The sequence below is a fragment of the Oncorhynchus mykiss genome, chromosome 32, assembly GCF_013265735.2.
Source record: "Oncorhynchus mykiss isolate Arlee chromosome 32, USDA_OmykA_1.1, whole genome shotgun sequence".
NCBI lineage: Eukaryota > Metazoa > Chordata > Actinopteri > Salmoniformes > Salmonidae > Oncorhynchus > Oncorhynchus mykiss.
The window spans coordinates 8,461,488-8,478,579 of NC_050572.1; the positions used below are offsets into that span (position 1 = coordinate 8,461,488).

At 39.7% G+C, this 17,092-nt stretch overlaps 1 protein-coding gene across 9 annotated transcripts in view; it reads right to left on the reverse strand.

Moving 5' to 3' along the window:
* Positions 1–16,511, reverse strand: part of LOC110487864 (alpha-tubulin N-acetyltransferase 1) — a 52,192-nt gene extending 35,681 nt beyond the window's left edge. For all 9 annotated transcript variants that reach the window (XM_036971676.1, XM_036971677.1, XM_036971674.1 and 6 more), the window contains exons 1-4: positions 16,098–16,511; positions 11,856–11,916; positions 11,664–11,755; positions 10,935–10,992 (exon numbers count right to left, since the gene is read on the reverse strand). In XM_036971676.1, coding sequence (XP_036827571.1) covers positions 10,935–10,992; positions 11,664–11,755; positions 11,856–11,916; positions 16,098–16,189 — 303 coding nt within the window. In that variant the 5' untranslated portion in view covers positions 16,190–16,511. The remainder of the gene's footprint in view (positions 1–10,934; positions 10,993–11,663; positions 11,756–11,855; positions 11,917–16,097) is intronic.
* Positions 16,512–17,092: the final 581 nt, after the last annotated feature.

Genomic DNA, 17,092 nt, shown 5'->3' on the forward strand with positions numbered 1-17,092 from the left:
ACTAATAAACACTACCGCCACAACTAATAAACACTACCGCCACAACTAATAAACACTACAACTAATAAACACTACCGCTACAACTAATAAACACTACCGCCACAACTAATAAACACTACAACTAATAAACACTACTGCTACAACTAATAAAAACTACCGCTACAACTAATAAACACTACAACTAATAAACACTACCGCTACAACTAATAAACACTACCGCTACAACTAATAAACTACAACTAATAAACACTACAACTAATAAACACTACAGCTAATAAACACTACAACTAATAAACACTACAGCTAATAAACACTACAGCTAATAAACACTACAGCTAATAAACACTACCGCTACAACTAATAAACACTACAACTAATAAACACTACAACTAATAAACACTACCACTCCAGCTAATAAACACTACAACTAATAAACACTACAACTAATAAACACTACCGCTACAACTAATAAACACTACCGCCACAACTAATAAACACTACAACTAATAAACACTACCACCACAACTAATAAACACTACAACTAATAAACACTACAACTAATAAACACTACCGCCACAACTAATAAACACTACAACTAATAAACACTACCGCTACAACTAATAAACACTACAACTAATAAACACTACAACTAATAAACACTACCGCTACAACTAATAAACACTATAACTAGTAAACACTACAACTAATAAACACTACAACTAATAAACACTACAACTAATAAACACTACAACTAATAAACACTACCGCCACAACTAATAAACACTACAACTAATAAACACTACCGCTACAACTAATAAACACTACAACTAATAAACACTACAACTAATAAACACTACAACTAATAAACACTACCGCTACAACTAATAAACACTACCGCTACAACTAATAAACACTATAACTAGTAAACACTACAACTAATAAACACTACCACTACAACTAATAAACACTACCGCTACAGCTAATAAACACTACCGCTACAACTAATAAACACTACAACTAATAAACACTACAACTAATAAACACTACCACTAATAAACACTACCGCCACAACTAATAAACACTACAACTAATAAACACTACCGCTACAACTAATAAACACTACAACTAATAAACACTACAACTAATAAACACTACAACTAATAAACACTACCGCTACAACTAATAAACACTACCGCTACAACTAATAAACACTATAACTAGTAAACACTACAACTAATAAACACTACAACTAATAAACACTACAACTAATAAACACTACAACTAATAAACACTACCGCCACAACTAATAAACACTACAACTAATAAACACTACCGCCACAACTAATAAACACTACAACTAATAAACACTACCGCTACAACTAATAAACACTACAACTAATAAACACTACAACTAATAAACACTACAACTAATAAACACTACCGCTACAACTAATAAACACTACCGCTACAACTAATAAACACTATAACTAGTAAACACTACAACTAATAAACACTACCACTACAACTAATAAACACTACCGCTACAGCTAATAAACACTACCGCTACAACTAATAAACACTACAACTAATAAACACTACAACTAATAAACACTACCACTAACAAACACTACCGCTACAACTAATAAACACTACCGCTACAACTAATAAACACTACCGCTACAACTAGTAAACACTACAACTAATAAACACTACCACTACAACTAATAAACACTACCGCCACAACTAATAAACACTACCACTACAACTAATAAACACTACAACTAATAAACACTACCACTACAACCAATAAACACTACCGCCACAACTAATAAACACTACCGCTCCAGCTAATATACACTACTGCCACAACTAATAAACACTACCGCCAGAACTAATAAACACTACCGCCACAACTAATAAACACTACAACTAATAAACACTACAACTAATAAACACTACCACTCCAGCTAATAAACACTACAACTAATAAACACTACCGCTACAAGTAATAAACTACAACTAATAAACTACAACTAATAACAGATGACACAAACAACGGGATTTGTTAGCCTTTTCATGCCCTGCCTCCTCTCCACTTACTGATATCTGAACAAGAGAGCCTCATCGAAATTGCAACAAGTGGTTCTGTGAAAATTGAATTTAAATCAGAAGCCACTGCCATATTTCTGGATAGGGCTGCACTCAGAGTATCCTGCCTTGGCAAATCGCTCTGTTAAGACACTGATGCCCTTTGCAACCACGTACCGATGTGAGAGTGGATTCTCAGTTCTCACTAGCATGAAAACTAAATACAGGCACAGACTGTGTGTGGAAAATGATTTAACACTGAGACTCTCTCCAACACAACCCAACATTGCAGAGTTATATGCATCCTTTCAAGCACACCCTTCTCATTCACCTGTGGTGAGTTGTTCACAATTTTTGATGAACAAATAAGGTTTTATAAGTATAATATATTATTATTTGTGCCCTGGTCCTAAAAGAGCTCTTTGTCACTTCCCACGAGCCAGTTTGTGACAAAAACTCACACTCATTCTTATGTTTAATACATGTATTGTATAGTGTGTGTGTGTGTGGCAGGCTTACAATGATGGCAAAAAAACAACATTTGAGAGTCCGCTGCCCCTGGTACCACTGTGCTAGAGGTAATAACATTAGTAGTAGAGGTAATAACATTAGTAGACCACTTTATACATGTGGGTTCCAGTCCATCTAGACCTGCTCCTGTAATTCATTTCATTGAGGAGATGCAGTACAGTGCCTTGCAAAAGTATTCATCCCTCTTGTTGTTTTTCCTATTTTGTTGCATTACAACCTGTAATTTAAATTGATTTTTATTTGGATTTCATGAAATGGACGTACACAAAATTGTCCAAATTGGTGAAGTGAAATGAAAAAAAAATGTTTCAAAAAATGTGATATATATATATATATATATATATATAAAAAAGGAAAAGTGGTGTGTGCATACTGTATGTATTCGCCCCCTTTACTATGAAGCCCCTAAATTAGATCTGGTGCAACCAATTACCTTCAGAAGTCACATAATTAGTTAAATAAAGTCCACCTGTGTGCAATCTAAGTGTTACATGATCTGTCACATGATCTCAGTATACAGTGCCTTGCGAAAGTATTCGGCCCCCTTGAACTTTGCGACCTTTTGCCACATTTCAGGCTTCAAACATAAAGATATAAAACTGTATTTTTTTGTGAAGAATCAACAACAAGTGGGACACAATCATGAAGTGGAACGACATTTATTGGATATTTCAAACGTTTTTAACAAATCAAAAACTGAAATATTGGGTGTGCAAAATTATTCAGCCCCCTTAAGTTAATACTTTGTAGCGCCACCTTTTGCTGCGATTACAACTGTAAGTCGCTTGGGGTATGTCTCTATCAGTTTTGCACATCGAGAGACTGACATTTTTTCCCATTCCTCCTTGCAAAACAGCTCGAGCTCAGTGAGGTTGGATGGAGAGCATTTGTGAACAGCAGTTTTCATTTCTCTCCACAGATTCTCGATTGGATTCAGGTCTGGACTTTGACTTGGCCATTCTAACACCTGGATATGTTTATTTTTGAACCATTCCATTGTAGATTTTGCTTTATGTTTTGGATCATTGTCTTGTTGGAAGACAAATCTCCATCCCAGTCTCAGGTCTTTTGCAGACTCCATCAGGTTTTCTTCCAGAATGGTCCTGTATTTGGCTCCATCCATCTTCCCATCAATTTTAACCATTTTCCCTGTCCCTGCTGAAGAAAAGCAGGCCCAAACCATGATGCTGCCACCACCATGTTTGACAGTGGGGATGGTGTGTTCAGCTGTGTTGCTTTTACGCCAAACATAACGTTTTGCATTGTTGCCAAAAAGTTCAATTTTGGTTTCATCTGACCAGAGCACCTTCTTCCACATGTTTGGTGTGTCTCCCAGGTGGCTTGTGGCAAACTTTAACCGACACTTTTTATGGATATCTTTAAGAAATGGCTTTCTTCTTGCCACTCTTCCATAAAGGCCAGATTTGTGCAATATACGACTGATTGTTGTCCTATGGACAGAGTCTCCCACCTCAGCTGTAGATCTCTGCAGTTCATCCAGAGTGATCATGGGCCTCTTGGCTGCATCTCTGATCAGTCTTCTCCTTGTATGAGCTGAAAGTTTAGAGGGACGGCCAGGTCTTGGTAGATTTGCAGTGGTCTGATACTCCTTCCATTTCAATATTATCGCTTGCACAGTGCTCCTTGGGATGTTTAAAGCTTGGGAAATCTTTTTGTATCCAAATCCGGCTTTAAACTTCTTCACAACAGTATCTCGGACCTGCCTGGTGTGTTCCTTGTTCTTCATGATGCTCTCTGCGCTTTTAACGGACCTCTGAGACTATCACAGTGCAGGTGCATTTATACGGAGACTTGATTACACACAGGTGGATTGTATTTATCATCATTAGTCATTTAGGTCAACATTGGATCATTCAGAGATCCTCACTGAACTTCTGGAGAGAGTTTGCTGCACTGAAAGTAAAGGGGCTGAATAATTTTGCACGCCCAATTTTTCAGTTTTTGATTTGTTAAAAAAGTTTGAAATATCCAATAAATGTCGTTCCACTTCATGATTGTGTCCCACTTGTTGTTGATTCTTCACAAAAAAATACAGTTTTATATCTTTATGTTTGAAGCCTGAAATGTGGCAAAAGGTCGCAAAGTTCAAGGGGGCCGAATACTTTCGCAAGGCACTGTATATACACCCGTTCTGAAAGGCCCCAGAGTCTGCAACACCACTGAGCAAGGGGCACCACCAAGCAAGTGGCACCATGAAGACTAATGAGCTCTCCAAACAGGTCAGGGACAAAGTTGTGGAGAAGTACAGATCAGGGTTGGATTATGAAAAAATATCCGAAACTTTGAACATCCCGTGGAGCACCATTAAATCCATGATTAAAATTTTTTAAAGAATATGGCCCCACAACAAACCTGCCAAGAGAGGGCCACCCACCAAAACCCTCGGACCAGGCAAAGAGGGCAGTAACCAGAGAGACAACAAAAAGACCAAAGATAATCTTGAAGGAGCTGCAAAGCTCCACAGCGGAGATTGGAGTATCTGTCCATAGGACCACTTTAAGCTGTACACTCCACAGAACTGGGCTTTACGGAAGAGTGGCCTGACAAAAGCCATCACTTAAAGAACATTTGGTGTGAGAGACTCCCCTAACATATGGAAGAAGATACTCTGGTCAAATTAAACTAAAATGTAGCTTTTTGGCCATTAAGGAAAACACTGTCTGGCGCAAACCCAACACCTCTCATCACCCCGAGAACACCATCACCATGACGGTGCCACCATCAGCATGGTGGTGGCAGCATCATGCTGTGGGGATGTTTTTCCATCGGCGGGGATTGAGAAACTGGTCATAATTGAAGGAATGATGAATGCCGCTAAATACAGGGAAATTCTTGAGGGAAACCGGTTTCAGTCTTCCAGAGATTTGAGACTGGGACGGAGGTTGAACTTCCAGCAGGACAATGACCCTAAGTCTACTGCTAAAGCAACACTCAAGTGGTTAAAGGGGAAACATTTAAATGTCTTGGAATGGCCTAGTCAAAGCCTAGACCTCAATCCAATTGAGAATCTGTGGTATGACTTAAAGATTGCTGTACACCAGCGGAACCCATCCAACTTGAAGGAGCTGGAGCAGTTTTTCTATTAAGAATGGGCAAATATCCCAGTGGCTAGATGTGCCAAGCTTATAGAGACATACCCCAAGAGACTTGCAGCTGTAATTGCTGAAAAAGGTGTCTTTAAAAGTATTGACTTTGGGGGAGTGAATAGTTATGCACGCTCAAGTTCAGCTGTTTTGTTTCACAAAAAATATTTTGCATCTTCAAAGTGGTAGGCATGTTGTGTAAATCAAATGATACAACCCCCCCCCCCCAAAAAAAAAATCCCTTTTAATTCCAGGTTGTAATGCAACAAAATAGGAAAAACGCCAAGGGGGGGGTGAATACTTTCACAAGCCACTGTATTTACTTGGCTTAATCTTTCTTAATCTTTCTAAAATGAGATGTCTGATTTGGGGTGTTGGTCTCCTCAGAAAGTATTCTGACCGATTCCACATTTTGTTGCAGCCTGAACTGAAAATGGATTAAAAAAATTAAAAACAAGTTTTTGCAAATGTATTAAAAATTAAATACAGAAGTATCTCATTTACACAAGTATTCACACCACAAGTCAATGCATGTTTAAATCACCTTTGGCAGCAATTACAGCTGTGAGTCTTTCTGGGTAAGTCTCTAAGAGCTTTGTATATCTGGATTGTATAATACTTGCACATTAATATTTTTTTTTTAATCTTCAAACTCCGTCAAATTGGTTGTTGTTCATTGCTAGACAGCCATTTTCAAGTCCTGCCATAGATTTTCAAGATTATTTAAGTCAAAACTGTACCCAGGCAACTCAGGAACATTCAATGTCATCTTGGTAAACAACTCCAGTGTATTTTTGGCCTTGTGTTTTAGGTTATTGTCCTGATGAAAGGTTAATTTGTCTCCCAGTGGAAAGCAGACTGAATCAGGTTTTCCTCTAGGATTTCACCTGTGCTTAGCTCTATTCCGTTTCCTTTTATCCCCAAAAAAACTCCCATGTCTTGCCAATGACAAGCATACCCATAAAATGATGCAGAGTGATACATAGCCAGGTTAACACCCCTACTCTTACGATAAGTGCCATAGGATCTTTAGTGACCACAGAGTCAGGACACCAGTTTAACATCCCATCCAAAAGACAGCACCCTTCACAGGGCAATGTCCCCAATCACTGCCCTGGGGCATTGGGATATTTGTTTAGACCAGAGGAAAGAGTGCCTCCTACTGGCCCTCCAACAACACTTCCAGCAGCATCTGGTCATATCATTCAGGACATACAGATCATTTATTTGACACATTTTTTTGCAGTTTTACTTTAGTGCCTTATTGCAAACAGGATTTTTTTCTGTACAGGATTCCTTCTTTTCACTCTGTCATTTAGGTTAGTATTGTGGGGTAACTCCTCAGTTTTCTCCTATCACAGCCATTAAACTCATGGCGAAATCCCTTTGTTGCCGGATAGGAAGGAAACCTGCTGAGTTAGGAAGGACACCTGTATCTTTGTAGTGACTAGTGAGTAGTGGTGAGCAATTAACATATTGTTTTTTGGTGTTGTTATTAAACAACTAATTCACCATTGTAGTTCATTAATTTGTTAAATTACTTGAATTCCATTTAGTTTAGTGTTTTGTTTGTGAGCCCAATGTGCCATTTCTCTTGAGAGAAATCAAATCATTCACCAGATAAATCAACTTAGGAACTATGTGGGACGCTGGGCTGAAGGGAGTTGTAGTTTTCACTGAGCAAACATTCAATCTAGTTCAGCGTAGAAACGCGGTAATTAACTACAATGACCATAATCCACGGATGCATAAGATGGGGATACACTTTTACACCTGCTACGTTAGGTTAGAAACACAAAAACCGCATAAGAGACTAATGTACACAGTACAAAGACGAGAGAGAGAGGTGAAAGTATGCCTTATCTACTTGGAAGAACTAGTAAAATGATTTTGTCAGACAACTCTGCAGCATGCTAAGGCCTAGCTAAATAGGATGACAGATAGTACAGTATGGGGAGCACAGAGATAACGATGTCTAGCTGCTTGGATGCTACAACCTTAGCAGAGATGAGATGACTACAGACAGTACAGTATGGGGAGCACAGAGATAACGATGTCTAGCTGCTTGGATGCTACAACCTTAGCAGAGATGAGATGACTACAGACAGTACAATATGGGGAGCACAGAGATAACGATGTCTGGCTGATTGGATGCTACAACCTTAGCAGAGATGAGATGATGACTACAGACAGTACAGTATGGGGAGCACAGAGATAACGATGTCTGGCTGATTGGATGCTACAACCTTAGCAGAGATGAGATGATGACTTTAATAAGGAATGAAAAATAATGAAGTCAAATTTAAAAACGACTGATATATTTTAGAATTTCATAGTAATTTTCTACATTTTCTACATTTCTATTGATGTTTACTCAATGTGGACCTGACAGAGACAATGGAATATTTTCAATGTTTTGGCAATTGAATGTTCACAATTTGGGGATTTGGAATTTCCATTAAAAGACTCAAATTATTTATGTAATTTTTCCGTAATGCATTGAATGTCTAAAAAATATATATAAAATTTGGAAAAAAAGCATGATTGTTTTTAAATAATTCAAACAAAATTGAACAGACTAAGAAAAGCACAAATCGCTCAGCACTATGACTGAGTTGTTTAAACATCATCCAAAGTGTAGTTAATATCTTCACCATGCTCAAAGAGATATTCAATGTCTGCTCTTTAAAAATGTTTACCCATATACCAACAGGTTCCATTCTTTACCAGGTATTGGAAAAACCTCCCTGGTCTTTGTGGTTGAATCTGTGTTTGAAATTCACTGCTCGACTGAGGGACCTTAGAGATAATTGTATGTGTGGGGGCACAGAGAAGATGCAGTCATTCAAAAAATCACGTTAAACACTATTATTGCACACAGAGTCCATGAAACTTATGTGACTTGTTTAAGCACTGTTTTACTCCTGAACTTATCCAGGCTTGCTATAACAAAGGAGTTGAACGCTTACTGACTTAAAGACATTTCATCTTTTCATTTGTAACAAAATAATAATAATAATAACAACATAATTCCTCTTTAACATTATGGGGCATCGTGTGTAGGTCAGCGATTCCAAATGTCAATTGAATCCATTTTATATTCAGGCCATAACACTACAAAAAAATGTGTGTAAAGCCAAGGGGGTGTGACTACTTCCTGAAGGCACTGTATACCCCAGCATTGGTGGAATTGTGGGTGAAATGATTATCTGATGTAACATATTGATGTAATAGATTAAAACATCAGCTATATCTGCCGGTTCTTAAATGACCCGGCGGTTTAGGATTATTTCGCTGAATAGGTTGATTATTTAAACGTATTTAAAAGTTATTTGTGTATTTCCAGAACTGCTGTGGATTTCTTTGTTATTTTATTTTGTGAGACTATCTATAGGAGCTGGGTTTATGTGTTGTCTGTCAAGGCTTGTTTTTACTTGTTTTGTACACTAGAGGGCACTCACTATATGTTGGGGTCAAGGGTCGCTGGTCGTCGTGTGTGTGTGTGTGTGTGTGTGTGCGTGCGTGTGTGTGTGTGTGTGTGTGTATATAGGAAGGGTTTAGCACAGGTGAGAGGAGAGCACATGCAGAGACAGAGACAGCTTATAGAATGTACCTTTTCTAATATGAATATGTGTTTTGGAGCTATTTATATTTTATATACGCAATAAATGGGAAGTTTACCTGAAAAGAGTAACGTTTGGAAAGCTGATTCTTGTGGCCGTGTTATGGACAGCTCTCTCCTGTGGCTTTTCATATGACAATCACCACTACATTATCTCTTTTATGGATAACAAGTCCTCAATATTTACATTTTTACATTGTCTTGAATAAATCAATAATTTGGGTGGTGCTTTAGGTATGTTAATTTTCTATATATAGTAGATGATGGAATGATCACTGAAGCAGTCTGGAGGAACACCTGAATTTAGAATCCTGACAGGACGTGTCACCAAGAGCCAACAGAGGCAAAGTCCCATTAGAAATGTGTTGGTTGATTCTCGTTGGTTCTTCAATTAATTGAGTAAAATACATATTTTCAGTCGTTTTTCTATCCTTAGCAGAGGATTTATCTAGCCAATTCTTATTAAAGTCACCTGAAATAATACAATCATTTGACCAATGGATTGAATTAACAGTGGTGATAATATTGTAATGGAGTCTACTAGGGCTATGGTTATGTTATGTCTTTTCTGAGTATTTAGCTAAAATTCACTATGATTGTGTTTATTTTTCACTTTGAAGGTAAACTTTCTGTACTGATACAATTCCCTCCCCAGTCATTCCAAATGCGGAAGCTTATCCCTTGTAGTGATGAACGATTGGTTATTTCTGAATGTTCGCTTGACCTGCTAGTCAGTCCAAAGCGGACATATTTGTATGCCTGGCAATCAACAAATGTTTAAAACACACGTTTACAAGTCTAATTTCTGGCAGCTGCAATAAGTCCCCTACGCAGAACGAGACGTGAATGAGAGGCTTGTAGAATCTTGACTCTTTCATGTTTTCAGTTGATCGTTCGCCGGTAGGGAGTCCTGCGTGCTCGGGGCATTACCGACTCAAATGACAGCCTCAAATGTACTAAATGAGTCAAAAGATTAGTCATTTTGACTGAACGATTGGAAAAGATCAGAGTCAGGAAAAAGAGAGACTTCCATCACTAGTCCCTTGTTGAATAGTGGCACAAAGGGTTATGGGATATTAGAATCCTTGTCTTAACCTGTATATTATTAACCTAGATCTATTGCTGCCTGGTATTGTGATGCAATCATTTCCATGGTAATGTAGAATGTTCATTTAAAATGATCATGCAACGGAATGCATTTCGGTTGAATCAACAAATCACAGCACATGTTTTAATTCCTGCTTTGTTGCTATGGGTGTACTTGCAATGACCGCCAGTCCACCCATTATGCCATCATTGACTGGAATGGGGACTCCCATTCTATTCATTCTATTTCTATGGCAGCACATGCTCCAATCAGGAGTGGAGGACATATGCTTATTTGTTTTGCTATTTTAGCTGGCCAATTGCCATCATCCAAAATTCCAAGACTGTCACAGTCCTACACTTGAATGAACTGATCACTCCCTCTTACTGAGTAAACGTTGCAAACAGGCAACAACACACTTTTGCGTTAATAGAAACAAACCGTTTGCCTATGTTGCATCAAATACATTGTGGAAAAACCAAATGAAGAAAGTGGGACTCACAAGCAGAAATAACTTCTTATAGCCAACCTTCAGAAACCCCACCGCAAGTCCCCTTCCTCTGTGTGCGTGGGGGGGAGGAGGAAGAGAGAGAGAGAGAGAGAGAGAGAGTCAAGCTGCTACATTGGAAGCAAGAGGAAGGCAGAAGTCATAAAATGACTCACTTAGTTTTCCATTGGAGTGAATTCCACTGAGAGAAAGCAGAAGTAGTAAACAGCTAGTGTTGGTTTCAGCACCATACCGTTTATCTACTAACTGCACCCTCTTCGTCACCTCACAACTCATTACAGAAACGAGGAAGTAAAGAAAGGAAAACATTCTGTGACAGTAGTGGACATGCCAAGGTGGCCTTGAAAAGCTCTTGCTACTGTATCAGTGAACATTAGCTCATTCTTGAAACGACTTCCAAAAAGAGAGGTCTGAACAGAAACAGATGTGCATGCATGTTCTTTTGTCGGATTCTGTTTGAATGCTGGACAAAATGTCCTCAGTAGTAGATGATTACGTTTTCTAATGCAATCTGTGATGGGGAATGAGGCTTTAGGAGGCTTTTTCCCCATTCTAGTAATACTATTTCTATGTTCCAGAAGAGGACAGAAACAGAGAGCTGTGCATGCATGTTCTGTGATGAGTGAGTGAGTGAGTGAGTGAGTGAGTGAGTGAGTGAGTGAGTGAGTGAGTGAGTGAGTGAGAGAGAGAGAGAGAGTGAGTGAGGTAGGTAGGTAGCGGTACCCATTGCTTTCTCCGTCCTTAAGCAGGTAGAGATGGTGCTTGTTGGTCTGCAGCTTGGATGCACTTGTGATTGGGGCTGTCAAGTATTGGGCCTGGGGAAAGACAATAGAGTGAATGAAACCAGAGCCTACGGCAACACCACAAATAGGACACAGCACGAACCCAACCACCCACAGTAGCTTGGCTACACACCTTGGCTGAGGCTCGTCCAAGTTCATCAATGACTGCTGCAATTTGGGGTTGTGGATCCGACCTATATTAAAGAATTTTCAAAAAGAAAAAGAGGAGAAATGTGAAGAGAGGAGATGGGGAGGTTTGATTCATTTCATACTGTAACAGCCAACCAATCAGGGACAGCTTTCCACACAGCGATGGAACTTCTCTAGGCTTCCTTCCGAGTGCTTTATAAACACTCCTCTTTCCTACAACGGCCGAAGACGTAACATGCTTTTCCTCCAAAAAACACCAAGCAGGGAGAACAGTCACTAACTGTGTCGTTGAGGCGTGTGTTGATACTGATTGGAACGAAAGGAAGAAAAAAAAAAAGGCATCGCTGCTCTCAGATCAGCTTTCTCCATTCAAAGTATTACCTTAACTTTAGAATTATTCCACAATACTGACGACGGATCAGCTCCTAGAGAGTTATTATCACCTCATGGCTTATATTCTTGTTCGGTATATATACACGGGAGAAGGCAGAATGGCCTTCGGAAAGTATTCAGCCCATTGACTTTTTTTCACATTTTGTTAGGTTACAGCCTTATTCTAAAATGGATTAAATCGTTTTATTCCCTCATCAATCCAGACACACACACAATATAATAACAAATATAATGACAAAGCATAGACTGTTATTTTTTTATACTAATTCATTAAAAATACAACATCTGAAATATCACATTTACATAATTATTCAGATCCTTTACTCAGTACTTTGTTGAAGCACCTTTAGCAGCGATTACAGCCTCGAGTCTTCTTGGGTATGACCCTACAAGCTTGGCACGCCTGTATTTGTGGAGTGTCTCCTATTCCTCTCTGCAGATCCTCTCAAGCTCTGTTAGGTTGGATGGGGAACGTTGCTGCTCAGATATTTTCAGGTCTCTTCATAGATGTTTGATAGGGTTCAAGTCTGGGCTCTGGCTGTGCCACTCGAGGACATTCAGAGACTTGTCCAGAAGCCACTCCTGCGTTGTCTTGGCTGTGTGCTTAGGGTCGTTGTCCTGTTGGAAGGTGAACCTTCGCCCCAGTCTGAGGTCCTGAGCACTCTGGAGAAGCTTTTCATCAAGGATCTCTGTACTCTCTGTACTGCTCTGTTCCCTGCTGCTGAAAATCATCCCCACAGCATGATGCTGCTACCACCATGCTTCACCGTAGGGATGGTGCCAGGTTTCCTCCAGATGTGACACTTGGCATTCAGGCCAAAGAGTTCAATCTTGGTTTCATCAGGCCTGAAAATCTTGTTTCTCATGGTCTGAGAGTCTTTAGGTGCCTTTTGGTGTTGGATTTATGGAACGTATGCATCAGACTGTATGTGTAGACGACTTGACAGAAATGGTAGCAGAAGGTGAATGTTGAACTTTTGATGCATTTGTATCCCGATGACTGCTGCGTCCTGTTTGGTGCCGCTGTCGGTGTGCTTGAGGCGTAACGCCCAGGAAGCTCAGATTCAAATTCCCATTAAACAGCTTTGCAAGCGTTTTAATAATGTCAAAATAAGTTATTTTCTCACCAAATATGGAGTTTCGCTGAGCAACTTTCTTTAAATGTATCCCCGTTACGGCCGGTATGTACTTCCAATTTATACCTTTTTTTAGAAGTGAATAATGGCAGTAAATGAAAATAGTTGCTCAGCAAAACTCCATATTTGGTGAGAAACATATTTTGACATTAAAACGCTTGCAGAGACGTCTAATGGGAGTTTGAATTGGAGCTTCCTTGGGCATTAGAGACATCTGGGCGGCAGGTAGCCTAGTGGTTAGAGCGTTGGACGGTTGCAAGATTGAATCCCCGAGCTGATAAGGTCTGTCGTTCTGCCCCTGAACAAGGCAGTTAACCCACTGTTCCTAGGCAGTCATTTGAAAATAAGATTTTTTTCTTAACTGACTTGCCTAGTTAATTAAATAAAGGAGAAAAAACTCAGGCATAGATACTGGGACAGGTCCCTGGAGATCTATAGACAGGTTGGCTGACACCAAAATGATGCTTGCTCATTGGTGTGGCCGGAAGCCGTGCGTCGTTATGATTCTGAACCGTCAGAGACCAACAATGACAAGAAGCTGCCTTGTGGTAGGTAGCTCGTTGCATCTTGTTATTGATACCCATAAAACCTAGCTGTCAAACAAGGAAATGGTTCCAATAATTTTTCCCATAGGGGACTTTAGAAACGCTTAAAATAAGGTCTGTGTTTGTGTAACAGTACAAATTTAAACCGTCCCCTCGCCCATACCCGGGCGCGAACTAGGGACCTTCTGCACACATCAACAGTCACCCTCGAAGCATCGTTACCCATCGCGCCACAAAAGCCGCGGCCCTTGCAGAGCAAGGGGAACTACTACTTCAAGGTCTCAGAGCAAGTGACGTCACTGATTGAAACGCTATTTAGCGCCCACGCTAACTAAGCTAGCCGTTTCACATCCGTTACACTCACCCCCCTTTTGACCTTCCTCCTTTTTCCGCAGCAACTAGTAATCCGGGTCAACAGCATCAATGTAACAGTACAAATTTACACCGTCCCCTCGCCCATACCCGGGCGCGAACCAGGGACCTTCTGCACACATCAACAGTCACCCTCGAAGCATCGTTACCCATCGCGCCACAAAAGCCGCGGCCCTTGCAGAGCAAGGAGAACTACTACTTCAAGGTCTCAGAGCAAGTGACGTCACTGATTGAAACGCTATTTAGCGCCCACGCTAACTAAGCTAGCCGTTTCACATCCGTTACATTTGGTGTAGTTTTACCCTGGCGTGACGTTTTGTTAACAGTGTAAATCAATTTAGGACAAGAAAAAAAAAAAAGGAAACGCTAATTAGCTGCTAATGTGGCTTTCATAAAGAACTACAAATACCATGATGATTTGGATGAGATTACCGAATGAGGTAAAGGGAGGTAACTATCTAATGTTAGCTACATTTTTGTAATTAGTAAATTGGCTACACTTCTTTATATTGACAATACCTGTTAACAAAAGGTGCCAGCAAAAGATGACGTGCTAGAGCTTGCAGGGATTTTTTTTGTCTTGTGTAGCCGATGTGAAATGGCTAGCTAGTTAGCGGTGGGGCGCGCTAGTAGCGTTTCAATCGGTGACGTCACTTGCTCTGAGACCTTGAAGTAGTAGTTCCCCTTGCTATACAAGGGCTGCGGCTTTTGTGGAGCGATGGGTAACGGTGCTTTGAGGGTGACTGTTGACGTGTGCAGAGCGTCCCTGGTTCGGGGCGAGGGGACGGACGTAGAAGTCTGTACACTTGCATGATGTCTACTTTGGTTATAATTAGCATTTTCAAATCAGGGAGTAAATAGAGCCAAATGTATTGTTAAGTCACCTTGTCCAAGAGAGATTTCCATGGTTATTAAAATGTCACTCCGGGGTAAGCCTACACGAAACACAGCCCTTATTATAAGTGTTTTTTAAATTCCCTTTTGGAAAAATTAATAATGGGAAAACGCTTGGAACCATTTCCTTGTTTGAACGCTAGGTTTTATGGGCATTATGACACCTCCACTGTGGGGCTCTATTGATTTTTAAGTATTGGTCTGATATGGTAGCCTAGTGTTTCATACTGCTTAGTGATCTTTTATCCAAAATGTTAGAATATACATGTTGGTTACATATAGGCTTTATAGCCAGTGTGTCACTTTGCATTAGCATGCTGGGGAAGGGATTGAATGATTAGTAGAAACTCGGACATTTCTGACATGCTAACTTTTTGAATGCGGCATGTGTATTACAAGCAGTTCAGCGAGTCTGAAATGTCCTTTTCTTGTGGTGCTTTCAAGACAACTGGGAACTCGAGAGAAAACATTAGGTTAAATTCACATTGTATCTTCAGTTCGGAAAGTCAGTTTTATATAAGATGCACAAGTTTCTGACTTGGAATTCCCGAATTGCTGACAATTCAAAACGATTTTTCACAGTTGTCTTAAAACACACTGAAGTCTAAAGTCTGAGATTTCCTAAATCCCAGTTGTTTTTAACGCTCCACTAGTTCAGACTAGCACATGAACACCGCATATCGATACACTATTGACGTCATGCACAACTGTATTGGGTTGACAGGGCGGATGCTCTCTGCAATCATGTTGTAAAGAACATCACATGTAGCCAGAGGTCGTAAACTTTGCTTCAAAACATTTTTTTGCATATAATCTGCCAAATGAAAATAATTATGCTAAATGAAAAGCTGTTCTGGCTGCTGAAAACGATAAGCCTAACGTTACCTTCCCAGCGATTTTCCACCTGCAATTAGGTTTTGGTCCAAAACTGTAATCGTTTCAGGGAAAAGATGGTTTACATCAAAAGTGGTTTCCATATTCTTTGAAAGACGGCTATCTCGGAGTATAAAAACAGTTTTCCCGCAGGTGTTACTGCTCGCTAACGTGGGGGTAGGCTAGCCAGCTAGAGATTTCGGCTAAACAATATCACTGCTGTTAGCAAAGCTAACTAACGACGATAGCAACATTGGCCACTGAAGACACACTGTAATTGCAAGATGATTTTACAGTCACTAAAAACCATGTTATCAATTGCCTACGAGCTACAGTATCAAAAGGCCGACCAAGCAGTGGTAATAATGTATCAATCCTGTCCGTCTATCCATTGTGTGTCTGTTGTGGACTGGAGCCACTCCCAGGTTACCCAATACCATAGTACAACCAAAAACACGGCCCACCATTTTCTGAAAACCTAGTCTACTAAAACGCTCATAATTCAAAACATGTAAATTTAACAATCGCAACATACACAAGACTTTCAAATGCTTCGATTGAAAATCCGTATTAGTTCGTGTGACGCAGCCTGAAATTAAAGGTGTGCATTTATACATTGCACTACGGTAAATGTTTCCGGGCTCTCTTTTTTTCGATAACGTGGTTAGGAAAGCCAATGTGAACAAGCCCAGAGCATTTTAACATTAGCACCTGTTCTCTGTCGTCAAAGGTCGCTCGCTGCAAGATGCTATTTTTTGTTGTTGTTGATAGACTGTCGGGTAAGGGGTTATTGTCTGTCCACAAAAAAAAACATTATAATACAGTAGTGTTTGTTTCCACAAACTATAAAGTCAAGTGTATCCATTTAGCATAGGCTAAGGGATTGTCAATCTGAGACCAAATAATTTAATTATATAGTGATATGTAATATAATTGATAAAGGCCTTACTGTATCAAGCCAATGCATCAGCAACTGCTTGACTTTGGAAGATATCATAATATTACGT